Source organism: Scyliorhinus canicula, chromosome 14 (assembly GCF_902713615.1).
Source record: "Scyliorhinus canicula chromosome 14, sScyCan1.1, whole genome shotgun sequence".
In the NCBI taxonomy this organism is placed as follows: domain Eukaryota; kingdom Metazoa; phylum Chordata; class Chondrichthyes; order Carcharhiniformes; family Scyliorhinidae; genus Scyliorhinus; species Scyliorhinus canicula.
In genome coordinates, this window is record NC_052159.1 from 47,814,615 (window position 1) to 47,841,196 (window position 26,582).

Consider the following 26,582-nt stretch of genomic DNA (forward strand, 5'->3'; position numbering starts at 1 on the left):
TTCTGGCACCTTTCCCTTGTTATTCCAAACTGGCTGTTCCCTTTTAAATTTTTGATATCCCTTGCCCCTTTTAAAACCATACTCCTATCTCTCACCATCTCATAAGTGCTTCCCAATGGTATTTTTGTCCTATTTATTTCACCTTAGGTTCTCTATTCCAATAGCCTTATTAATCGTGCTCTACCTCTCTTGTCTCAAACAGAATTCTTTATCACACACTGTTGCACGTGAGCATAGATTGCCTCGTTTGATAATTTACATTTTAACCTTTTCTTGGAAAAGAATCAGGCTTGCATGTACATTTCTGGAGGTCGTGTCTAAGAAGAGGAAGCAAATTGTGGAAAAACACAAACCTCCCCACCATCACAGAAAACCTGCTTTGCTGTGCAATTAAACTATAAGCACAAAAGCAATTATTTTTTTTTAAATTTCTGAATTACTGATTGATAATTAACTGGAAGTTTGTGTTAATAGTTTAAGTGCACGTATTGTATTTTTAAAAATTGCAGCACTACCAAAGCAACCTCGTCTGCCCGAAGGAGAGATTACCAGTATTGACATCCACAGGGCCAATCCCTATATGGAACTAGGCTTGAGCATCGTAGGTGGAAATGAAACTCCTTTGATAAATATTGTAATTCAGGAAGTTTATCGAGATGGCATTGTTGCAAAAGATGGAAGGCTTCTTTCTGGTGACCAAATATTGCAGGTAATAAACTAGAAATTGTTGTACAGCTATTTTGATTTGTTTCAAAATAAACGTGGCTATATAAGACCCAAAAACAAAAAATGTTTGAAAATCTCTGCGGGTCTGACAGTGCCTGTGGAGAGAGAACAGATTGAATGTTTCACAGAATCACAGAAAATATAGTGCAGAAGAGACTCTTCGGTCCATCGAGTTCGCACCAACACGTACACATGAAAAACACCTGTCCTACATTCCTAATTCCCATTTGCCAGTACTTGACTCATAGCCTTAAATGTTCTGATGTGCCAAGTGCGCATCCAGGTACTTTATAAAGGATGTGAGGCAACCCACCTCTACCACTCTCCCAGGCAGTGCATTCCAAACCATTACCACCTTCTGGGTAAAAAACGTTTTTCCTCACGTGCCCCCTAAACCTCCTGCCCCTCATCTTGTACTTGTGACTGACCCTTCAATAAGGGGAAAGCTGCTCCTTATCCGCCATGTACATACCCATCATAATCCTGTACACCTCGATCAGGTCGCACCTTAGTCTTCTCTGCTCCAATGAAAACAACCCAAGCCTATCCAACCTCATTTCATAACTTAAATGTTCCATCGCTGGCAACATCTTGGTGAATCTCCTCTGCATCCCCTTCAGTACAATCATATCCTTCGTATAATATGGTGACCAGAAATGCACAAAGTACTCCAGCTGTGGCCTCACCAATGTTTTGTACAACTTAAACATGACCTCCCTGCTTTTATAATCTGCGCCTCAATTGATTTTTGAAATGAAAATTTAGAGTATCCAATTCATTTTTTTTCCCAATAAGGGGCAATTTAGCGTGGCCAATTCACCTATGCTGCACATCCTTTTGGGTTTGTGGGGGTGAGTCCCCCACAAACACTGGGAGAATGTGCAAACTCCAGATGGACTGTGACCAGGGGCCGGGATCGAACCCGGGTCCTCAGCGCTGTGAGGCTGCAGTGCTAACCACTGCATCACCGTGTCGCCCATTCCTTCAGAGTTTTCTCCAATAGTTTCCCTACCATTGATATGAGACTCACTGGTCTGAAATTCCCTGGCTTATCTCTGCAACCCTTCTTAAATATTGGAACCACATTAGCTGCTCTCAAATCCCCTGGCACTTCCCCCGTGGCCAGAGAGAAATTAAAAGTTTGGGTCAGAGTCCTGCAATCTCCTCCCTCACCTCCCACAGTAGCCTGGGACACAATTCATCCAGACTTTGTGAATTGTCCACTTTAAGCATGCCAACGTCTCCAATACCTTGTCACTCCTTATATCAATTTGATCAAGAACCTCACAGTCTCTCTTTCCGAGTTTCTTACCTACATCCTCATTCTCTTGGGTGAAGACAGATATGTAGTATTCATTCCACACATTACCAATGTCCTCTGGCTCCCTCCACAGATTGCCCCCTTCATCCCTAATGTGCCCTACTCTTTCCCTGGTTAGCCTCTTCCCATTGATATACTTATTGAATATCTTGGGATTTTTCCTACTCTTACCAGCCAGAGCTTTCTCATATCCCCTCTCAGCTCTCCTAATTGCTTTCTTAAGCTCCACCCTGCACTTTCTGTACTGCACTTATGCCTCCACTGATTTGCTGCCCCTATACTTGCTTTCAAGTGGGTAATAATTATTAGCTTGACATTAAGCAGTTGTATTTACTGTTGATTTAATGATAGTCCTTGTTATAAATAAACAGTAATTGTGTTTAAACTTATAAACTTGGTGACTGTAATTATTGGGAAGCCAATTATTGGGAAGTCTTACCCTCTACCCACCCACACAAGACAGACAAAGCCAGAGGGGTGGAAAGGGGTAAAAAATAATACGGATAAAGATCAACAGATAAGGGTCTTTTCTTCAGATGGTGCACACGTTTTTCACAGCAAGCTAGCTGATTAAAGTCCTGGTTTACAGTCATTAATGGTCGTCTTCGTAGAGTAATTCAGTCAGGATCCCTGTAGTTTAGAAAATGCAGTACTCACAAGCAGCAGGCACCTTATTTATCATTAAATTTGTCGTTCAGCTTGAGGTTCGTATTCAGGACTTTCTTTCTGGAGAGATACTTTCTTTCACATCAAACGTTGTTTGCGTTTGTGGTTTGTCTTCAGGCTTCTAAAGTCTCAAGAGAACGGCATCAGACTTTCTGAAGAGAGAGTCAGCCCTCACCCTGGCCTCCTGGAGAGAATTAGCTGGCACCTTTTGGAGAGAGTTAGTTTGCTCTCTTTATCAGGTTGCAAGAATCAAAACTGAACCCAAACTGGAACCTTGGGACTCTGAAAAACATATGAGTGGGATCAGGTCCAATCACCACCTGTTACTAGGCAGAGCACAGCCTTTAAGGCCAAATCATTGGCCACCAGCCCATCAATCAACCCAAGTTCTCAATTATGCCGGCCAGTCTGCAGCTTCTAGTTTAAATCAGCACAGCCTCCCAGCTGCTTCTGTCTGTATTAAAGGTACATTGATCTTACAAGCTGCGTTTCTTAAAGTGGCATGTTCATTAATCATCCATTGATCAAAAATGCAACAGCAAATACAAGAAAGGGGAAATAAGGGAATAAACAGGAAGGAACCTTACATACCACTCCCCACCCCAAGAGAATGAAACTTCAGGGCACGGACGTTGCATCATGAGGTATGCAAAACATAAACACATATCCATCCAAACAATTCCCATTATACAAATTCCCTTCCCAGTCACTACATTGGTAATTAGTCAGCCCTTAAACGTGTGACAAAGCATCCACAATCACATTTCCCTTTCCAGGAATGAGTGCAATTTTAACATTGAACTGTTGTAATAATAGACTCCAAAGGAATAATTGTGCTTTCTGGATTTTAAACTTCTCTATGAGCACAAACGGTTTATGGTCTGGAAATGTCCGGGGCAGCAAGCACCAGTTCATCCCCTAACATGGCCATCAATCGCCCAAACCCAACTTTGTGTTCCGTGGACCTCAGCGTTTTCACTTGTCTCTGCAACACATCCAACATGCATTGTATGTCAGTTTCTAACTGAGCCAGTCTCCATGGTTTTAGTCGAGACAGATGTGGCTTTATTGGTTCAGAGTTTCTTACGTCAGCATCATGATTAATTAAGAGTGCCCCCTGGTGTTTCCCTACAACCCTGTCTATACTCTTTTGCAATCTTTATTATGCCTGTCTCTTTGTCGCTCGTGTAATGCAGTCAATCTTTTCTGATTGTCCAATCAATGTTTATCCAAATTTCGAAGATCTCCTACAACCAAACTACAAGTAGTATTGTCAATGCTGATTTGGTTCATATTTAATCAATAAACACTCTTCGACCCCATCCATAATGATCATAGATCAAAAATGCAACAGCAAAACAAAAGAAAGGAGAAATAAGGGAATAAACAGGAAGGATCTTTACACACCCAAGGGGAAACAATTTTGTACCCTCCCCATTTCCTTTGTGAATGCCCTGCACTGCTCTTCTGTAGATTTCCTCACAAGTAACTCTTCCCAGTCTAATTGGCAAGATCCTGCCTTATTTTACTAAAATCTGCTCTCCTGCAATCCAAAGCATTTTTTGCAACTTGTCTATTTATTTGTCCATAACAAGCTTAAATTGTACCATGTTGTCGTCGCTATCTCTAAAATGTTCCCCCACAAACACTTCAACTGCCTGTCCAGCTTCATTCCCCAGATTTAGGTCCAGCGCTGCACCAACCCTTGTTGGACCCTCTACATATTGATCCAAAACATTCTCCTGTACACATTTTTTTAAGAACTACACTCCATTTAAGCCCTTAACACTATGACTATCCCAATTAATGCTGTTAAATTTGAAATCACTTAATATAATTACCGTATTATTATTATTTTTACAGACCTCTACGAATTGTGCACATATTTGCACCTCAATTTCCTGCAGACTGTCTGGGCATCTCTAATAAACACCTAGCAATGTGACTGTCCCTTTTTTATTCCTAAACTGTACCCAAAAAGCTTCATTTGATGTTCCCTCCAAGATCATCTCTCCTTACACCTGTAACTGACTTCATAACTAGTAATGCAATCCCTCCTCCACTTTCACCCCTCCCTGTCTTCCCTGAAGATTCTATATGCCGGGATGTTGAGCTGCCAGTCCTGCCCCTCCCACAACCATGCCTCTGTGATGGCTACTATATCACACTCCACGTGTCAATCCTCGCCCTTAATTTATAACTGCAATAGTCCTGGTATTAAAGTAGAGGCCATCCAGCCTTGCCTTACTCCATTGAAACTTATTCCCTCTGACTTGATTGCTTTACTGTAATATGCTGTGTCCCTATTCTGCTAACAGTCTGTGTCCCCACTCTGACAAAGAGTCATCCAGACTGGAAATGTTAGCTCTTTTCTCCCTCCACTGATGTTATCAGACCTGCTGCGATTTTCCAGTATTTTCTGTTTTTGTTTCAGATTCTAGCATCTGCAGTAATTTGCTTTTATCTTAGGCTATATAAGATGTCGATAAACTGTACGTGATTGATGTGTTTTGTAAAGCATACTTTCTCCATCCAAACTGTTCTCACCATTTCCTGGCTAGGTAAGGGAAAATAATTCCTTTGAATGTTTCTTGTAATGCTGCAATTATTGCAAATTTAATATAGTTTCTTTCTCAGCTGCCATTTTGAATAGCTGGGCTTACCAGGGATCTACTCAGTTGGAAATTACTTTGTCAGCAAATTGTTACGTGAAGCAGTGACTCAGATTAGATTATTTCTGCTATTGAATAACATCAGGAGGTGAGAGGCATTATTAAACCTCCATACCAGCAAACTACAGAATTAATCTCATTCACACACTTATGCATGCCTAAATCTACTTTGCCAAAAAGTATTATGGTGGCCATTAAATCAATTTTCCTAAAACCTAATGAAAATATTATTTCACAAACCTGAGGAAATCGGATCAAAAGATTTATTTCAACGATATTGTCATTCTAATGAAAATGTTGACGACGCCATAAGATCAAATGTGATATTTTAACACATAGAACAACCTAGAGTCCATAGCAATGATGCATTTGATAAGCATTACTGGACTGATGGTTTATATGTGTGCCTCACAGTGCATGTATACTGTATAATTGTGCATGTTCTGTATTAGTTCTAATTTTCCCGTACACAATACTCGGATCCAAAGGTCACTGTTAAACTGAGGAATCCAAAAGATTAATTTATAACTTTGTCTGCTATAAAACTGATGTTGCAGATTGGTTGGCCATTATAGAAAATACTTTACTTTCTCGGACAGCTAGCACTGATGTAGATTCAGTTATTTTTTTCTGTGCTATACAGTGTTTAACTTAACACTTTGACACATTGTATACAATGAGCCATGTTCTTGCCCACTTACCCAACCTGCCTTCAGAAGCCTCTTTGTATCCTCCACAACTGCTTACTTAGAGTTGAGGGATGTAGATTTGCTAATGCTTTGTTAGTTGTTGGCTTCGTTGGCTAGATAGCTCGTGCGTGGTTCAGAATAGTTTCAACAGAGCAGGTTCAATTCCCATTCTGACTTGAGGTAACCCTGGGACCTGTCTCCTCCCTTTGCTCCTGGGAATGGAAGGCAATGGCAAACTACCACTTACAAAAACTGCCAAGAAAACAACTCTGGACAAAGCATCAGCAGACCATGAACCAAGGGCCTGCCTTCAAACACATGTATGGCCTCAGTCATGCAATAAATATCAGGGATTGTATGTGTTTTGTGCTCATCATTCTATATTTATTATGCCTGTTAACGTAAAATACAGTGCTGCATTATTTCTATTTTATTTCAGGTGAATGGTGTTGATATCAGCAATGTACCTCACAACTATGCTAGATCCGTGTTTTCGCAACCCTGCTTTTCTCTACATCTCACTGTTCTAAGGGAGAGACGCTTTGGTCGACCCAATATCCACCCTGAAACCAGCTGTACACAAGAAGATGGGTTTCATGTGAATTTACTTAAGAGGGACTCTAGTGAACAACTTGGTATCAAATTGGTTCGTAGAACAGATGAAGCAGGCATCTTCATACTGGACCTTCTGGAAGGCGGTTTGGCTGCTCAGGATGGAAGACTGTGCAGCAATGATCAGGTGCTTGCCATAAACGGACATGATCTGAAGCATGGAACACCTGAACTTGCTGCTCAAATTATACAGGTGCATTTATTTTAGCGCATCAGTAACGTTGGCATATAGTTAAATATTTGGCTTGAAATTACATATAGCCTCCATGCTATAGTGCAACTTGTAGTGTAGTTTGATGAAATACAACAATCAAAATTAAGCGTATAATTTTGTGTATTTGGAAGCTTTACAAAAATATGGCTTAATTTTAAATTGGACTGACATGGAGCAAAGCACGATGCAACGATTGTTGAGGTGTTAATCTTCAATTTTTCTTTTTAGCGTATTTTTGCTCATCAGGCTGAAAGATACAAGTGTTAGCAGATGGAACTCTGAATACCTGGCACTAAGTGTTAGATGCAAATTTTCACACCCAATTTCCTGACTCTGTGAATCCGACTCTGGGGTAAGAACTGCCCTGAACTGCCGGGTTTTTGCTCAGGGAGCGTACTAAAGTGGAGCCCGCTGCCCCCTTAAATAGCACAAAGGCAGTCACAGTGCTTTGGGAGTTTGCCCAGTTATAATAAAAATGCTAAAACAAAAAATAGCCCTCTAGCTAACGGCCCTCTCATCTCCACACGCTTCCCAGGCCCCATTTATGCCAACTTATACTCCTCTATCCCACCATGCTCCTTTACCCTACATGTCAACCTATGCTTCTCCATCCCTTTGCCCCATATGCCAGCCTATCCTGCACCCACCACTCTTTACCCTTTCATCCCCCATGCCAACAAGCCTGGTATCTACCATGGGCACACCTCAGAAGCTATGTTGAGATGAAAATATGTGAAGTTCCAAATATCTATTACAGGCTTCACTATATATAAGAGACATTTCCATTGATAAAAGTCCATTCAATGTCTTTAAGTCCATTCAATTACTTAATCCCTTATAAATACAAATATTTATGTTCCACATTAATGACAGCTCATTAACAACATGGACTTGTCAAACTCTGACCTTACATACCCACCACTATAAAAATGACAGGTTGTGGAAGCAGTCAAGCAGAACCAATACTAATATTGCTGAAAAGGAGACATGCTATCAAATTTTTTTGTATGCACTTAAGAGGGCAGATGCATAAGAAAGCCAAATCTCAAAGGGCAATGACAATTTATATAGCATAAAGAAGAGGGTGCTGATTGGTTAGTAAGTGAAATTTGATTGGTGGAGACATTACCATGGAGAATGCTCATGGGAGTGGTTGTCTGCAAAGCTTTTGGTTTAGTTGAAAAAGGCACAATATGTGAGCGTGCTGTTTCTGTTTTCAAAAGCCAGGGCCCAGTGTGTGCTGGCGGCATTATTGATGTTGGCTCCTCATGCCAGCGAGTCCATGCAAAACCATCATTTGCATGGATTTAAATCTCATTAGTGAGTTTGACACTTCATGCTCCAACACTCCGCAATACTCTGCCCATTTTACAAGTGGGGCCTGGGCGTCATATCTGTTCAGGTGGAGCGAGAGGCTAATAAAACTTTTTTTTTTAAACTCTCAAATATTCTTGGGCTTGCTGGGGATGGGGGGGCCCAGTCAGGGTTGAGTAGCAGCAAACAACTTGGTGTCAAGTCTGTGCACTTAAGATGTCCCCCTCGGGATCGAGGTGGCCTAGCTTAGACCACCATTGCTGCAGTATGTGATTTAAGCGTACCATTTTGGTGTTATTTACACTATTCACAGTGTTGACTGCTTACTGTGTCCTGTAAATGCTCAGAGGGCCTCTGGTAATGTGGGAGCCTATCCAGGCCACCCCTTTGGCAACCCCCATATCCAAGTCGTATTATCAAGGAGACGGGAGTGGCCATGCTCAATCAGGAGCTCACCAGCTGTTGGCACTTCTCAGAAGCACTTCCCCACTGTAGAGGAAGCAGGGGATTAGAAAAACTCACCCCAACCAAAGGACACCTGCACCATGGCATCTGGAACCATCTCTGGTACTCTGCTCCCCTGAGGACGGAGGCCTCACCAGTGACCCCCAGCCTTCAGGTTCATGAGCTGTCCCCTCCTGATGAGGCTGGCAGCACTGACTGCCTCTGACACCACCTCCAAGGTGCTGTTGAGGACGGCGAGCGTGAGTCTGTGACCCACCATGGGGAAGAGGGTGTCCTTCCCCTCCTCATTGGCATCGAGAAGTGGGTCCACTTCAGACTCCTAAAATCGGGAGGCAGGTCTTCTCTGGGCGAACTTCGTGGCTGCAGTGAGCATGTGGTAAGTGGAGCGCTTAAAAGCAGCTCCGGCTGGCAGACTCTGTAGCACTAATTCTGACCCAGCGGTTATTCCGCCTGCTGGGCCGGGAATTGATTCCAATTCTCGCTGACACATTTGCATGTCCTAAATTAGGGAATGAATAGCCCTCCCAACAGAAAAGCGAATTGCACGCTATTCAGTTCCGGAACATTTGGGGCCTAATCTAACCAAATGGGAACAGAGTCCCATAGTGAGCATGTTTAGCCATGTGTTTCCCACGCTCGCAGCGCCGAGAAACACAACACAATCTAATAGTGTTAGATACGGGGTCTCAGCAAGCAATGCACGGCCGAGGCCTTACTTAATCCCGTTTCTTGCAGTGAGGAGCTCCGCTCACTGGAACGCCTCAATACAGGGAACGATCAAGACGCCACTTTTAAATGGTGTCCCAATCTCTCAATGCTATCGTCGCGACTACAAACCCACCCAAAGCCCCAACTCACCTATAAGGGGGTCTTGCCAGCGCCCCCCATACCCCACCTCACGTGTGTATGGCACCCCAAGGCCTGATCCCATCAACCACCTTGGCAGAGTCCGTCTGACACCCTGGCTGTGCCCCTGCCAGCTGACAGTGCCATGTGGGCATCTTGGCAGTGCCAGGCTGAAACCAGCAGTGCCAGGGTGCCAGGCTGAAACCAGCAGTGCCAGACTGACACCAGTGCCAGGGCGCCAGGCTGAAACCAGTGCCAGGGCGCCAGGCTGAAACCAGCACTGCCAGGGTACCAGGCTTAAATCAGCGGTGCCAGGCTGAAACCAGCAGTGCCAGGGTGCCAGGCTTAAATCAGCAGTGCCAGGCTGACACCAGTGCCAGGGCGCCAGGCTGAAACCAGCACTGCCAGGGTACCACCCTGCCTAAAGGTCAAGCACCTGGAGGCCTCCAATCCCCTGGGAGACCCTCAAGAGTGCATTCCGTCTGGTCCCCATTTGTGGGAGTACTGAACGGCACTCACCCAAGGTCTCCGAGGCAAAGGAGATAAGTACCAATGCCTCGGTTATTAGAGTGAGTCTGGCTGACTCGCTCTAATGCAGATTTGCCAAAAAGTGATCCTGCACACAATTCGGGGAATTCACATTGTGATGTCTCGCGATATGGCAGCGAGCCAGGTAGATCCCGGGAGCAGGGCTGCGCCACAGCGCACTGACTTCCAGGTACCATATGGGCGGTAGATCGCACCCAAAAGGAGAGTCCATCCCCCCATATAGCACACTATGTTCTGAGATTTACAAGCACAGGCTGGTTGAATGCAGTGAACTCTGCCTGTTGCGAACAGCTGAAGGGACGTGCTGTTAGATACGATCCATCAACCATTGGTTCCAATTGGCACTGAAATTCATATTCCACATTACTCATTTGCTTGGGAGGCAGACATCATTTTGGATTGACTGGCACTGCTGCTGCATTGTAACAATGTGAAACAGCTAGCTTGACCAAAGATGTGCAGGTTAGGTGGATTGGCCATGCTAAATTGCCCTTAGTGTCCAAAGAGTTTGGGTGGGGTTGCTGGGTTACTGGTATGGGGCGGAGGTGTGGGTTGAAGTGGGGTGTTCTTTCCAAGGGCCGGTGCAGACTCGATGGGCCAAATGGCCTCCTTCTGCACTGTAAATTCTATGTCTATCAACCCAGTTTAATTAATCATGGACGCACACACGCAAGCACACAGAATACTATTGTATTCCGAAAATATTTCAAACAATAACATCCATCATCATGCAAGTGAGTAATGTGACATTTGAATTTCATTGCTGACATAATGCCAGATGTGTGATACTTAACTGTCAACAGCTGATGGATTGTATCAAACAGCATTTTGTTGTGGCGATTTCGGAGACATGGGTAGAGCAGGGACAGGAATGGTTGTTGCAGGTTCCAGGATTTAGATGTTTCTGTAAGAACAGAGAAGATGGTAAAAGAGGGGGGGTGTGGCATTGTTAATCAAGGAAAGTATTACGGCGGTAGAAAGGACGTTTGAGGACTCGTCTACTGAGGTAGTATGGGCCGAGGTTAGGAACCGGAGAGGAGAGGTCACCCTGTTGGGAGTTGTCTATTGACCTCCGAATAGTTCCAGAGATGTAGAGGAAAGGATAGTAAAGATAATTCTCGACAGGAGCGAGAGTAACAGGATAGTTGTTATGGGGGACTTTAACTTTCCAAATATTGACTGGAAATACTATAGTTCGAGTACTATAGATGGGTCAGTTTTTGTGCAGTTTGTGCAGGAGGGTTTTCTGACACAGTATGTAGACAGGCCAACAAGGGGCGATGCCACATTGGATTTGGTACTGGGTAATGAACCCGGCCAGGTGTTAGATTTAGATATAGGTGAGCACTTTGGTGATAGTGATCACAATTCGGTTATGTTTACTTTAGCGATGGGCAGGGATAGGTATATACCGCAAGGCAAGAATTATAGCTGGGGGAAAGGCAATTATGATGCTTTTCGGCAAGATTTAGGATGTATAGGATGGGGAAGAAACTGCAGGGGATGTGTAAAATCGAAATGTGGAGCTTTTTCAAGGAACAGCTACTGCGTGTCCTTGATAAGTATGTACCTGTCAGGCAGGGAGGAAGTTGTCGAGCAAGGGAACCGTGGTTTACTAAGGAAGTTGAAGCATTTGTCAAGAGGAAGAAGAAGGCTTATGTTAGGATGAGACATGAAGGCTCAGTTAGGGCACTTGAGAGTTACAAGTTAGCCAGGAAGGACCTAAAGGGAGAGTTAAGAAGAGCGAGGAGAGGACACGAAACATCGTTGGCGGATAGGATCAAGGAAAACCCTAAGGCTTTCTATAGGTATATCAGGAACAAAAGAATGACTAGAGTAAGATTAGGGCCAATCAAGGATAGTAGTGGAAAGTTGTGTGTGGAATCAGAGGAGATAGGGGAAGCGTTAAATGGATATTTTCCATCAGTTTTTACACTGGAGAAAGACAATGTTGTCGAGGAGAATACTCAGGTACAGTCGAACAGGCTAGATGGGATCGAGGTTCACAAGGAGGAGGTGTCAGCAATTTTGGAAAGTGTAAAAATAGATAAGTCCCCTGGGCCAGATGGGATTTATCCTAGGATTCTCTGGGAAGCCAGGGAGGAGATTGCAGAGCCTTTGTCCTTGATCTTTATGTCGTCTTTGTCGACAGGAATAGTGCCGGAAGACTGGAGAATAGCAAATGTTGTCCCCTTGTTCAAGAAGGGGAGTAGAGACAACCCTGGCAATTATAGACCTGTGAGCCTTACTTCGGTTGTGGGTAAAATGTTGGAAAAGGTTATAAGAGATAGGGTTTATAATCATCTTGAAAAGAACAAGTTGATTAGCGATAGTCAACACGGTTTTGTGAAGGGTAGGTCATGCCTCACAAACCTTATTGGGTTTTTTGAGAAGGTGACCAAACAGTGGATGAGGGTAAAGCAGTTGATGTGGTGTATATGGATTTCAGTATGGCGTTTGATAAGATTCCCCACGGTAGGCTGTTGCAGAAAATACGGAAGTATGAGATTGAAGGTGATTTAGCGGTTTGGATCAGTAATTGGCTAGCTGAAAGAAGACAGAGGGTGGTGGTTGATGGCAAATGTTCATCCTAGAGTTCAGTTACTAGTGGTGTACCGCAAGGATCTGTTTTGGGGCCACTGCTGTTTGTCATTTTTATAAATGACCTGGAAGAGGGTGTAGAAGGATGGGTTAGTAAATTTGCAGATGACACGAAGGTCGGTGGAGTTGTGGATAGTGCTGAAGGATGTTATAGGTTACAGAGGGACATAGATAAGCTGCAGAGCTGGGCTGAGAGGTGGCAGATGGAGTTTAATGCGGAAAAGTGTGAGGTGGTTCACTTTGGAAGGAGTAACAGGAATGCAGAGTACTGGGCTAATGGCGAGAATCTTGGTAGTGTAGATGAACAGAGAGATCTCGGCATCCAGGTACATAAATCCCTGAAAGTTGCCACCCAGGTTAATAGGGCTGTTAAGAAGGCATATGGTGTGCTAGCCTTTATCAGTAGGGGCATTGAGTTTCGGAGCCACGAGGTCATGCTGCAGCTGTACAAAACTCTGGTGCGGCTGCACCTGGAGTACTGCGTGCAGTTCTGGTCACCACATTATAGGAAGGATGTGGAAGCTTTGGAAAGGGTTCCGAGGAGATTTACTACGATGTTGCCTGGTATGGAGGGAAGGTCTTACGAGGAAAGGCTCAGGGACTTGAGGTTGTTTTCGTTAGAGAAAAGAAGGCTGAGAGGTGGCTTAATAGAGACATATAAGATAGTCAGAGGGTTAGATAGGGTGGACAGTGAGAGTCTTTTTCCTCGGATGGTGATGACCAACACGAGGGGACATAGCTTTAAATTGAGGGGTGGTAGATATAGGACAGATGTCAGAGGCAGTTTCTTTGCTCAGAGAGTAGTAGGGGTGTGGAACGCCCTGCCTGCAACAGTAGTAGACTCGCCAACTTTAAGGGCATTTAAGTGGTCACTGGATAGACATATGGATGAAAATGGAATAGTGTAGGTCAGATGGGCTTCAGATGGTTTCACAGATCGGCGCAACATCGAGGGCCGAATGGCCCGTACTGCGCTGTAATGTTCTATGTTCTATGTCCCTTTAGCTGGTCACAACAAAGTACTGACCATACTCAACCAGCCTTGGAAAACTCAGAACGGAATTCTCAGGACAGAATTCTCCAACCCTTCCCGCCGGCATGATCTTCCTGTACCGCTGAAGTCGGCCCCCGCCTCAGGCTTGGTGTTCTTGCGAATCTATCCTGGTGCGTGCAAAGTAAAAACTTTGGCAGCCGATTGTTTCTTTCAGCAATATTCAAGTTCTGGATTACAAAGCAACTCTGAATACTATAATGATTGTTCCCAGGCTTGTGTTAACAAGCAGTTATTGAAATTGCAAACACTGTTTCTTTTCAACTGACACTGCAGGCTGTTTTTTTCCTTTTCAATATTTAAAGAGCAGGAGACAGAAAGACAGATCTATAGACCTGATCCACCGTTTAGGCACATTTGAGTCTGCTCTTAAATATCCCAAAATGATACCTGACCTTTCCAAAGAACTCTAGTAGGTTTAGACATTTTCCTCAAATTTGTAAATTCCACAAGTCGTGTTTCAGAAAAATCAGTGATGAAAATTGCTTCTGAGTGAAGGCAGCTGCAATTTTAAATGTGCCGCTGCCTCCATGAACCACGGATCTATGAAAGGCTAAATGCATCCACCCTGTTCCACTCTCCACCCAACACTCGCCTGTGGAAATGGTATGGGCTGGGACTCCCAGTGAGAATTTTCCATCCCCGTTTTCGGTGGGTGAGAATAGCGGAAGAGACAGAGAATCAAAGGAAAGTCCCAAAATGGCTTTTACCCAGGTAGGATTTCCCTCTCAATTGTCCTGGCCTCTCGTCAGTGGCGGGAACATATTTGAAATAATTTGAATATCATTAGCAGGCCTTCCTGCTGTCAAATCACCCTTTCTCCCCCTCCAGTGCCATCAGTGACATCACACTGCTGGGGTTATCCAAATGGGGAACTGGTGAACAGAACGCACCAAGGGCATACAGGTACGTACAGCCCTCAGAGGGTGGAGGGGTGGGGGTCATGCCTGGGCAGTTCCCTACTTCTGGAAGGGAGGGTGGAGTGCCACTGTTGTGGAGATTCTGGGAGGTGGTTTCTGTGGGGTAAGGGTTTCCTTTTTTTCCTTTTTACTCTGGGGTGTCCTTTAAAAACTGCACCCCTGATCTGTCAGGAGGCGAGTTTGCTGGAACCCGCCCTGCCAGCATGGGACCCACCTCCAGGATTCTTTTTTCCACCCCCAGCCTTTAAAAATTCAGCAGGAAAAGCCCACAGCATAGCCGACGGGGCTACACGCTGCGTTTCCTGTCCGAGTTGACACTCTGTAAAAAAAGAAATGAGAAAATTCTGCCCCATGATTCAGGCTTCTGGCTCCATAATGGTTAAGGCACAGAGCCCTTCTGTCTCCACAAATATTCAGGCCTTAGTTGTAAGGTACTTGCTGGTTATGAGTAACACAAAACTACTTTCAGAAAAGCTTTACTGCAACCAAATACAGAGTGAGCCTCTCCCCCCCTCTGTCCCAACAATGTACGTCAGCCTAACGTCAGCAGTGTTACTCCTGCACAAGTATGATCAAATTGCTTGGGTCACTCTGGTTCAGATAATTTACTTTCAATAAGTCTGTGCTGGCTGCTAAATTCTGAAACGCCTGCAGCATAGCTTCCTTTCTCTTCTTCTTAATTGTATTATTTCTTTCAGTTTCAAAATGTGAAGGTTCAAGAAGCATAAATACCTGGGAAACTAGCCAAAAGATATTGGGCAGGATCCTACAGCCGTTCGCTGGCCGCAGGGTTCTCTGGTTCCATTGGAAGCACACCCCCGCTTGCAGGCTTCCAAGAGGTGTGGGGTGGTTTCAATGGAAAATTCCACGAACACGCAGCTGGAGTAGAGAATTCTGCCACCAGCGGACGGCGCACCAGGGGCGCTATTCTCCGCACTCACGCCGGTTCGGAGAATAGCGGGCCGCGCCTATTTTCACGGCGACGCCGGTCCGACGCCCTCCCGCTATTCTCCGAACCCCGCACAAACTACACGTCGGCATTCCCGGCAAAGGCCTCGAAAGCCCCCCCGACACGACCAGAATCGCAACTTATTGGACCCCCGCTAGTCTCCGGCCCGGATGGGCCGAAGTCCCGACGTCATCACGCCATCTTTTCACGCCGGCCAACACACCTGCTTTCCAACTTCGTCAACCAGTCGTGCTGGCTGACGAGAGCTTCGATTAGGTGTGCGCACCGCTCAGCGCACTGCTGGAGTCTGGGCACAACGGGGAAGGCATCCCCGAGAACGGGAGGGGGGTCCAGAGCGGGGGGGGGGGGGGGGGGGGGGGAGTGTGGGAGACTGAGGGGGGGGAGTGGGGGAGATTGAGGGGGGGAGTGGGGGAGACTGAGGGGGGGAGTGAGGGAGACGGAGGGGGGAGTGGGGGAGACGGAGGGGGGGAGTGGGGGAGACGGATGGGGGAGACGGAGGGGGAGTGGGGGAGACTGAGGGGGGAGTGTGGGAGACTGGAGGGGGGAGTGTGGGAGACTGAGGGGGTAGTGTGGGAGACGGAGGGGGGAGTGGGGGAGACGGAGGGGGGAGTGGGGGAGACGGAGGGGGAGTGGGGGAGACGGATGGGGGAGTGGGGGAGACTGAGGGGGAGTGGGAGACTAAGGGGGGAGTGTGGGAGATGGAGGGGGGAGTGGGGGAGACTGAGGGGGTAGTGTGGGAGACGGAGGGGGGAGTGGGGAAGACGGAGGGGGGAGTGGGGGAGACGGACGGGGGAGTGGGGGAGACGGTGGGGGGAGTGGGGAGACGGAGGGGGGAGTGGGAGGGGGGGGGGGGGTAGGGAGAGAGTGAGCGAGTGACCCATCCAACCCCGGTTACAAAATGTCTGCCACCATGCCATGGCGTGCCGGTCACGAGGACACGGCCGCTGGTTCCCCTGTGGCTTACGGCCACAGGCCACTGACGCACCGGTGAAGAGGACGTAGTTAACTGCCCATTGGATGCAGAAAGTGACCTGGGGTTAGGCTGCCCGCGTGTCAGCAGCGCGACCAGGCCACCGGGACACACAGGTATCCCATGGCAGGCGGCTGCCGAGGTGTCGACTAACCTCCGTCTAACATGTCCCGTTTCTTTGCCCCCACCACCCTTCTGTCGGTTAGCACAATGTTTGCGAACAGAACGGCTATGTTCTGCGCAGTGGTTGGGGCCGCTGCACTGCATTTGGAGATGCAGCAGCATCCACAGCCACAACCCGCAGTGGATGCAGGGCCAGCTGCAGCAGCAGAGGGAAGGGCCGAGGAGTTGCCAGTCGTCGAGCAGCATATGACGCCTATACGGAGGCCTCAGACCAATGCGGAAACACGATACAACGAGGAAGAGGGGGAGGAGAAGAGAGTGAGGGTGCATACTGGCGCAGTCGTACATCCCTGCGATGTTTGAGGGACGTCCCCCCCGGCTGAGGGGCTGGTTGCTAGGCGACAGGGGTTATCCGCTAAGGTCTTGGCTGATGACGCCTATACGGAGGCCTCAGACCAATGCGGAAACACGATACAACGAAGCCCATGCAGCAACCAGGGGTGTGGTGGAGCGCTGCCTTGGCCTCCTGAAGATGAGATTCAGGTGCCTGGCCCGCTCCGGAGGGGCCCTGCAGTACCAGGCCGAAAGGGTCGCTTGCATTGTAGTGGTCTGCACAACATCGCGATGCAGAGGGGAGATGACCTGCTGCAGGAGGCGGAGGGAGAAGCCAGTGGCAGTGGTGCCAGCACAGAGGAGGAGGAGGAGTAGAGGGAGGAGGAGGAGGAGGAGGCTGGCGGAGTGGCGGGCGCAGCACGCAGACACGACCCAGGTGCTGGTGATGTCCAGGAGGCGGCACGACGGACCCGGCGAGGACGGCGGGCACGCGACGCCTTGGTGGCAGCACGGTTCACGCGTCGTATGCGACGTCCCCGCTGAACACCAAACCACCACCTGCATCGCTAGTCGTGCAGAGGGTCAACACACAGCTGCCACCACCACGCACCCCACCCCCCCACCCCCCTCTCAGTGTACACTGCTCCACTTCGACATCACCCTTACCACTGGGTCCAGACGGTATAGCACAACATTGATGGCTGTGTCAGCGGGTGTGATCAGTGCCATGTGGAATGATGACAGCTCGCTCTGCGATGAGCTGTGTGCTCAGAATCGTTAGAGAGAGTCTGACCCATGGCAATAGCTGAACCATCCACCTTGGTGGCCGCTGAGTTCGTCACGGACACTCCATCACGTGCCCGTGTGGGCTAGCTGTGGGAGGGGGTGGGGGGGAAGGGACTGCACACCCGGCACCGAAGTTTCACCGCTCGTCAACCCCAGCCACCATCACGATTCCTGTGGCTGTGGAACAATCACGCGGTATTACAAGTAAGGTGGAACAGTGCGTTTAATGTGAACAATAATTTACAGGTGCCCTAGCCCCTACAACTAAACTGTGCCCTTCACCCGTGCCAACTTACTCAGTGTCTCTCTTTGTTGCCTTACGGGCCCTACCACTATGTCTAAGTGATTCCCCAGATGATGCAGCAGGAGTGGAGGAGGACTGCTGCGAATCGCCCCCTTCGACTTGTTTCTCCTTCGGCAAGCGTTTCCTGGGGCGACCCGGCCTTGATGGGCCAGGCTGCTCTGCGGGCGTCTCGGGTGACGTTGTGCCACCCTGCTCTGCCTGCTGCCCATCCGATGCACCAGGGATGGGACGGTGGGAGGCCGAGAATTCCGGGACATCCCGTGATGGAGTTAATGGGACGGGCCCCGAAACCTCCTCCTCCCTCGGGGAACCCAGTGGCCCCCGGGCCTCACTTTGGGACAGAGGTGCGAGCGGGGAGGTGCCCCATCGCGCCACTGACACCTGGCGCTGCCAGTCCTGGAGGCCTGCAACGGTATCCACCAGGATCCGAAGGTTGGCAGAGACGGAGTCCAGGGAGTTAGACATTCCCGCCAGGGACTGTGCGATCTCAACCTGTGAGTGCACGACGTATTCCAGCACATGTGTCAGGCGGTTGATGCTCTCCGCGACTGACTGCTGGGACTGTGCCATCGACTGCTGGGACTGTGCCATCGAGTGATGTGACTGTGCCATGGCGTGCTGCGACTGGGCCATGACCTGCTGAGACTCGGCCAAGTCCCGCAGCGCGCCGGCAATGTCGTGTTGGCTCTGGCGCATTGCTGCCTGTGAGAGGGCAACCCTGTCCAGGGCCGAGGATGATGTGTGCACATTAAGCCCAACGCCTTGCATAACCTGACCCATTGCCTCCACCGCGGATGCCACCCATGCGGTGTCGGCCTGGGTTGCTGCCATGAGCGGCACCACTCCCTGCTCGTGGACGCGGTTCGACTCCTCTAACAGCGTCTGCAGAGTCTGGAAGACAGCCCTCATCCCGTCATTGTATCCCTGGGTTTTTTGATGCATCGGCTGTGCGGGTGGGTTGAGAAAGTCCAGGAACTCGGAAAACGTCTGGGAGCCAGCTGCATGCTGGGCCTGGCCTGGCCTCCGCCAGTCCGGGCCCTCGGCTGCTCCGACCTCCACCTGCTGTACCTGCTCAGCTATGATGTGCGACCCAGACTGTGACCCAGGAGCCTCATCACTAAATAGGCCAACCGGGGTGAGTGTCTCTGGGATGGTGGATGGTGTGGGAGATAGCTGTGCCGCAAGTTTGAGGTCATCTTGGGTTGACGCCTCCTCTATGTCACCGGCCCGCTGAGAGGCCGCAGGGCGTTCGCGGGCCATTTCTCTCTCTTGCTCTGTCGCCGCCCTCTGGGCGTCCTGCTCCACAGATTCGGTTGGGGAGGATGGGACTCCCCACTGATTGGGCACCCTCTGTTGTGCGGCCCTGGGTGAGGTGGGGGCAGATGCCTCTGTCCGCCTGGAGGCAATCGGCCCTGGTCGTTCGGCATCACGTCCTCGGGAAGAGAGTGAACCGGGTTATTTAGATACGCTCGGCCGGGCGCTGGACGGACCCAGTGGGCAGGGTGTGAAGGGACAGAGGATGGGGGAGGTGTCCCAGTGGGCAGGGTGTGAAGGGACAGAGGATGGGGGAGGTGTCCAAGTGGGCAGGGTGTGAAGGGGCAGAGGATGGAGGAGGTGTCCCAGTGAGCAGAGTGTGAAGGGACAGAGGATGGGGGAGGTGTCCCAGTGAGCAGAGTGTGAAGGGACAGAGGATGGGGGAGGTGTCCCAGTGAGCAGAGTGTGAAGGGACAGAGGATGTGGGAGGTGTCCCAGTGGGCAGGGTGTGAAGGGACAGAGGATGGGGAGGTGTCCCAGTGGGCAGGGTGTGAAGGGACAGAGGATGGGAGAGTGTTTGTCATGCAGGGTTGTCTCACTTGTTGCAGCTCCGCCAACCTCGCATTGCGCGATCTCCCGGGTGGCAGATCCCCCAACAAGGTCCAGTGCCCTCTGCTCAAACGTGGTGAGGGGGTGCAGGATGGGCGAACCCCCTCCAGTCTTGTTCCGCTCACGAGTGTTGTGAGCGGTCTTGTCCTGTTGGGGGAGGGGGCATAGGTAGATCATTACAATACGGCAGGTATCAGCAGTCCATTCAGATACTGGCACAGTTTGGGGGTGAAGTTGTAATAAGACCATTGCATCTCTCCACGGGGGCCAGAGCGCTGGGTCTGTGACTACTTTGTGAACCACCCTCAACTCACTCTGCCCCAATCCCCCTCCACCCCCCGTGGGGGGTGGGGGGGTGATTAAGTAAAGGGGGGAGGGATGGTTGTGACCCGGGGGCACCCTCTTGGCACTTACCCTGGCAGCCCTGGTGAGGTTGTGCATCTTCTTCCGACATTGCTCTGCAGAGCGAGGGGTCTGCCCCACAGCACTGACGGCAGCAGCCACCTCACGCCAGGCCTGGCGCACCGTGCTGGCAGGGTGGCGATGCCCTCTACGCGGGCAGATGATGCCCCTCCTCTGCTCGATTGATTCGAGCAGCGTCTCCACATCAGCCTCAACGAATCGCGGGGCTGCTCTCCTGAGCTCCGACATCCTGGCCTAGTTTCTGTGCTCGCCCACGCCTCTTTACGGCGTCGGGCGGCGTCACGTGGGCGTGTTCGTATTGTCGCCGCGTTCCGGTGTCATCGCGCACGTGATTGACGCGGCCCCGTTCCTAGCCCATTTCCCGGACGTGAATAAGTCGGGAACTGGGCCGTGTCGGGCCGTCGCAAAAGTCGGCTGTTTTGACGGCCGACTTTGCAATTTTCCGCGGGTGCCGAGAATTGCGCCCCAGATTTTCTGTCCTCGCTAACACTGGTAGCGGGGATAGACTGGCAATGGAGAATCTCAGCCATTGTTAGAACTATAATAAATACACTAAGTGGAAACTTTAGGCTGAATTTTCCCACTTCAATGTGGGGCCAGCCACGTCGCACAGGCTTTAGAAATGGGAGTTGATGCTGGAATTCCAACACCGATTCCCTTCACTGGCAGTTTTAAACAGTATGGGATAAGGGCCTGTATCCCACTATCCTGACATTGCCAGTTCCATTGTGGAAGTGGACATTACAGAATCCCTTTAATTTTGAGGGTTATCGAAGGTGACATGGTTCACACCAGCTCAGAGGTGGGAAAAATCCTGGTTTGGAGTTCAGAACTCTTATGACAAATAGTTCAAATGGTGTTGCCAACTTCATGTCATAATGAAATGCTGTCTGGTAAGTACTATATGGTTTTAATACAGTGATGGTAGGGACTTATTTTAAAAAGGTAAGTTATCATTGCTATGTATTGTACTGAATGGAAATGCTGAAGCACATGGGTTGAATGCAATAACCAGTAGAGGTTTATTAGATGGTTGTGAACTGCAAAAAGGCTTGATCTGAACTGAAGGAAAGCCCGCGAAGTAGCCAATTACTTCACAGACTATCATGTGACTAAACTCTTAAAGTGGCCATGCAACAACACAACAACAACCTACATATATAACGACCATTAAATTGCATTCGAATACAATATCACGGTAGCCTCGTGGTTGGCACTGTTGCTTCATAGTGCCACGGTCCCAGGTTCGATTCCCGGCTTGGGTCACTGTCTGTGCAGAGTCTGCACATTCTCCCCATGACTGCACAGGTTTCCTCCGAGTGCTCCAGTTTCCTCCCACAAGTCCCGAAAGACGTGCTGTTAGGTAATTTGGACATTCTGAATTCTCCCTCTGTGTACCCGAACAGGCGCCGGAAAGTGGCAACTTGGGGCTTTTCAAAGTAACTTCATTGCAGTGTTAATGTAAGCCTACTTGTGACAATAATAAGATTATTATTATTGTTATTAATATCATTATGCTCTTCTGAATTGCATAATATTGAAATTCAGATTTGATTTTGACAGTTGTCCGGCCTTCCATACTTCCATGGTTTTATTGAAGTTCAGCTCAGACATATGTTTGAATGTTTCAAAGTTTAGCCAGATGATCGAGCTTCTGGTTGACGTCATAGGCTTTAATGCATTAGGCCCTGGAAGTTTTGTTGATGACGGTTGTTCAATGTAATCTTGTTATGCATGCTTGGCTGAGTTCCAAACCCACAAATGGATTTAGCTCAGCAGGATTTGTTTATACATCTGTCATGGGAACTGTGAGCTGAGTTATTTTGTAAGTTTTATAAGCCGATAGGAGAATAATACATTTTTAAAGTGGATTTTGAACTACTTTATTTTGACAACTTTATGAGCTTCGCATAGGCCTCCCAATGTCATAATAGTGTCTGTAAGTTCAGTATATAGTAAATATAGAGTGATTCGTTTGGGATAGGGGGAGTCAGAGGTGTATAAAGAAGGTATGGCGGATGAGGGGCTATAGGAAGTGAGGGTTTATGTGAGTGAAGGGGATTGAGGAGAGTATGCGGGGATGTGGCGAGGGTTTGCGGGTGAGGGAACAGAGAGTTAGGGGCTGCTTACTCCTCTCCAGATGATGTTACAGCAAACAGAGGCGGCTCTTTTAACCTGGCCATCTCACCATCTGCCCATCTCCATCTCCGCCTCTGCAGTGCTGCGGAAAGCGGCCTCCCTGACTCTAGCCCGGTCTCTCCAGCATGAAGATAGCATTGGTAGGCACTGCCAGACTTAAAGAACAGTAGTGATCTAGGTGGGTTTTTCCAATAATTGACTTTTAATTCCAGATTTTTATTGAATTAAAATTCCAACCTCTGCCGTGGGAGGATTCGAACCCAGCTCCCAAATCATTACCCTGGGTCTCTGAATTAGTAGTCTAGTGACAATCCCACTACACCACTGCCACCCCTCTGACCTTTTGTATTGTAGACGTACACCCATTAAGAGCTGAATTGGTACTGCCCAAATTCATTTTTAATAGAACACTTACAGCAGACAGAAAATATTTTCATCACAATTTTTATCAAAAGCCAGCTTATTGGACCACAACAATTCCCAGTTTTCTTTTTTTTAAATCCCTTTTGAAATTTTTCATTTTAAGTGTTAATGAATAACATATTAGGTAACCGATAAGTAAATGTTTTATTTTTATGGTTATCAGGCCAGTGGTGAGAGAGTTCATTTCGTAATCTGTAGAGCAGCAAAGGAGCAGCTCCCAAATGTTATTCGAGAACTGGGATCTCAGACAAGTAACCAACAACTATCCCAACATACACAGCTCCTGTTCCACAGCAGGCCCAGTACTCAAAAGGTGAGTTAGAAAGCAATTCAGTAATGAATATCATTAAAATGCATGATTTATATTATTTGAGCCTATTCACTGTTAACTAATTAGCTGTTATAAAAATAGTTCTGAAATAACTTCAATTAAATTCAGTATGCATGGCTATCACTTGATATTAAATATTCAATTAAAACTATTTACTTCAGATTTATAATCAGCAAGATAATATTATTTATCCATTAGGAATAATTTTGCAGTTTCCAATGTGAAACATTTCATTGCTCACATATAACTTAAATAGTTGCATCTGTAGTAATCTATAGAATGTCACTCTGATCTTGAATATTAGTTTTGAACATATCATGCACTCTCTCATGCCAAACTTAAAGCTAATTGTATTTTTATTAAATGTTCTTGGACTCTTAAGTTTTCTAAGAATGATGACACCTAATTCTCTAGGCAGAGTGTTCCCAATCTTGACAGGAAGGAGGGGCCAGCAAAAGTTATCTGCTTCCATATAGGAAGGGAAATCAATGAATAACAACATGATCTTGCATTAGTATAGCACCTTTAATGCAGGAAAATGTCCAAAGGCACTTTACAAGACTGTTGTCAAATGGAATTTGACACACAACCGTGTGAGGAGATATTAGAACGGGTGAGCAAAATCTCAGCCAAAGAGGTAGATTTTAAGGAGAATTTTAAAGAATGAGAGGAAGAGGCAGAGAGATTTAGAAAAGGAATCCCAGAATTCAGGGTCAAGGCTGCTGAAGAAACGGCAGCCAATGCAGAGAAAATTGGCAATTTGCAAGAGGCCAGAATTAGAGGAACGCAGAGATGTCAGAGGGTTGTAGCACACAAAGAAGTTACAGAGATAGGACAGGACAAGGTCAGGAAAGGAATTGAAAGCAAGAATGAGAATTTTCAAAATTAAAACATTGCTGGACCAGGAGCCAGTGTGCGTCAGCGAGTACACAAGCACACAGAGAAATTAGCAAACGGAATTTGAGGTGCGATTCAGCGACCCCGTTGCGCCAGGCGTGGATCTGGGCACAACTTGCGAATTGAGTACAAGCCCCAAATCAGGCGCCATGCCAGGCATGAAAGCTTGCGGCGAGGTCGTCGATTCCTTCTGGCAGCACAATCTAAGTTTCACCTTCACTGGCCGAGATTTACATGAACCTGATTGCGAATTTATATAACCCAGACGCTGGATTCACCCGGTGCCCAGTACTCACTGGCTGCACCTGGGAGACCTCGTAAGGGCTGTTTGGTACTGGTCCACACAAACGTGGAGTGTTCCCAATCCATTGAAAACACCAGGTTATCGGGAAAAGTGCAAGGTGGCGCCCTGGTAGTGCCACCCGGGCACCCTGGCAGTGACATCCGGTTGCCCTGGCAGTGTCCAGGTGCCAGGTTGGCACTGCCTGGTCAGGGTAGGGCAGGCCTTTCCACCTGTGGGGGGAGGGGGGATTCCGGGGACCTCCTTGAGGTTTGGGGGGGGAGCGGGGCTAAATACACCAGAAAGGGTTGGGGGGGGGGGGGGGGGGGGGGGAATGGAGATCGAGGCTGTTGCTCAGAATGGCATCTTGGTCTGCGAGGAGCCTTTCCTGCTGGCGAGCTGAAGAAAAGTTCCTAATGCACCATTCAGCGGACTTTAACTTGAGTCCACTGAATTGTGCCCTTGGTGTTTGTTAAGATGCAAGCTGCAGAGTTTTGGATGAACTCCGGTTTACAGAGTAAGCAAGCTGGGAGAACAGCCATGAGAGCCTTGGAATAGTCAAGTCAAGAGGTAACAAGGTTTGGATGAAGGTTTCAGCAGCTGATCAACTAAGGCAGGGTAGAGACGCATGATGTTATGGATGTGGAAATACTCAGTCTTAATGATGCAGCTGATAAAGGCTTGAAACCTTGGGCACGATTCACCAATTGCGGGACAGAGTGTCCGTGCTGTCGTGAATGCCGTCGCATTTCACGACGGCATGAAACGGGCGCGGGTAGTAGCAGTTAAGCAGTCTCACACAATCAGAAGCTGCGACAGGTTCAAGAAAGGTAACAGTGAGTTAGAGCTGGGTGATGTCAGTGTACCTGTGATGCTATAATGTTTTTGGATAATGTCGCCAAGGAACAAAAAGAAGGTGGTCAAGGATAGATCCTTGGGGAAACCTAGAGGTATCAGTGCATGAGAGAAAGGGAAGCCATTGCTAGTCATTCTCTCGCTATAATTGATAGATTGGAATGGGACCAGGAGAGGGAAGTCCCACCCAGGTCAACAACAAAGGAGAGGCATTGGAGGAGGATAGTGTGACCAACCATGTTAATGGCCGCCATTAGACATTGTTTATTATGGTCACAGTGATATTGGATGTCATTTTTGAATGATCATCTTTGAAGGGAAAAAGTTGTGAAATAGAAATAATTTATAATTCATGTAAATATATTCATGAAGACTCCCCGTTATTGCATTAATATTGAATGAAAACAAAAGTTTTGCCTATTTCCTCAGGATCTATCCCAATGTGTTACTTGTCAAGAAAAGCAGATCAGTGTACAGAAAAAACCTCATGAATCTTTAGGAATGACTGTTGCAGGAGGCCGGGGCAGCAAAAACGGTGAATTGCCAATCTTTGTCACCAGTGTACAGGCACATGGCTGCCTCTACAGAGAAGGGAGGATTAAACGTGGTAAGGCTATACATCGGTCAGAACCCACAGGAGCTCCTTTGGTGATTCCGTGAGGCATATTAAAAAGTGTAAGATATTTTCATCATGCAGAGTGGGGAAGCAATTGTACCTGGTGTGGGACATCTCAGACTTTGAATGCAGTTGGGAAAAATTAAAGTGCTGGCGAAACCTCCTATTCCCAAGGCTTTTGTGAATCAATGACGTTCATCTTCTGTAACCTCTGTAGACCAGCTATTGTATTGTATTTACACATCAAAGTACATTTCATGTATTTTAGAACTAGAGATTTATAGTTGGAGCAAGGTGATGAACTCAAAGCAGAACAATAGTCACTAACTTTATGTAGAATATTACAAATTCAACTAAATTATTTTCTTTGTATTTGATTAACTGTGACAATGTAATACAGTAAATGTTCATATAAATGATCATATTTGCTAATTATAAATTAAATTTACAGCATCTTTTGACAACGAGTAGATAAACTAGAGCATTTGCTACTGTCTACATTTATTAGCATGCCTAATTATAGATTTTGAAGATGACAGGAGTTGTGGAATCTGGGTGATACCGAATGTTAACTTGCTTGATGCATTTTCGGATACTCCCTTTCAACAATTCCCCATGTTCTA

The 26,582-nt window shown here is 47.5% G+C and overlaps 1 protein-coding gene across 2 annotated transcripts in view; it reads left to right on the forward strand.

Annotated features, from left to right (window-relative positions):
• The window catches only part of lnx2a (ligand of numb-protein X 2a), a 204,257-nt gene that overhangs the window by 160,726 nt on the left and 16,949 nt on the right, over positions 1–26,582 (forward strand). For both annotated transcript variants that reach the window (XM_038818016.1, XM_038818017.1), the window contains 4 exons: positions 510–709; positions 6,514–6,879; positions 23,144–23,293; positions 25,773–25,950. In XM_038818016.1, coding sequence (XP_038673944.1) covers positions 510–709; positions 6,514–6,879; positions 23,144–23,293; positions 25,773–25,950 — 894 coding nt within the window. The remainder of the gene's footprint in view (positions 1–509; positions 710–6,513; positions 6,880–23,143; positions 23,294–25,772; positions 25,951–26,582) is intronic.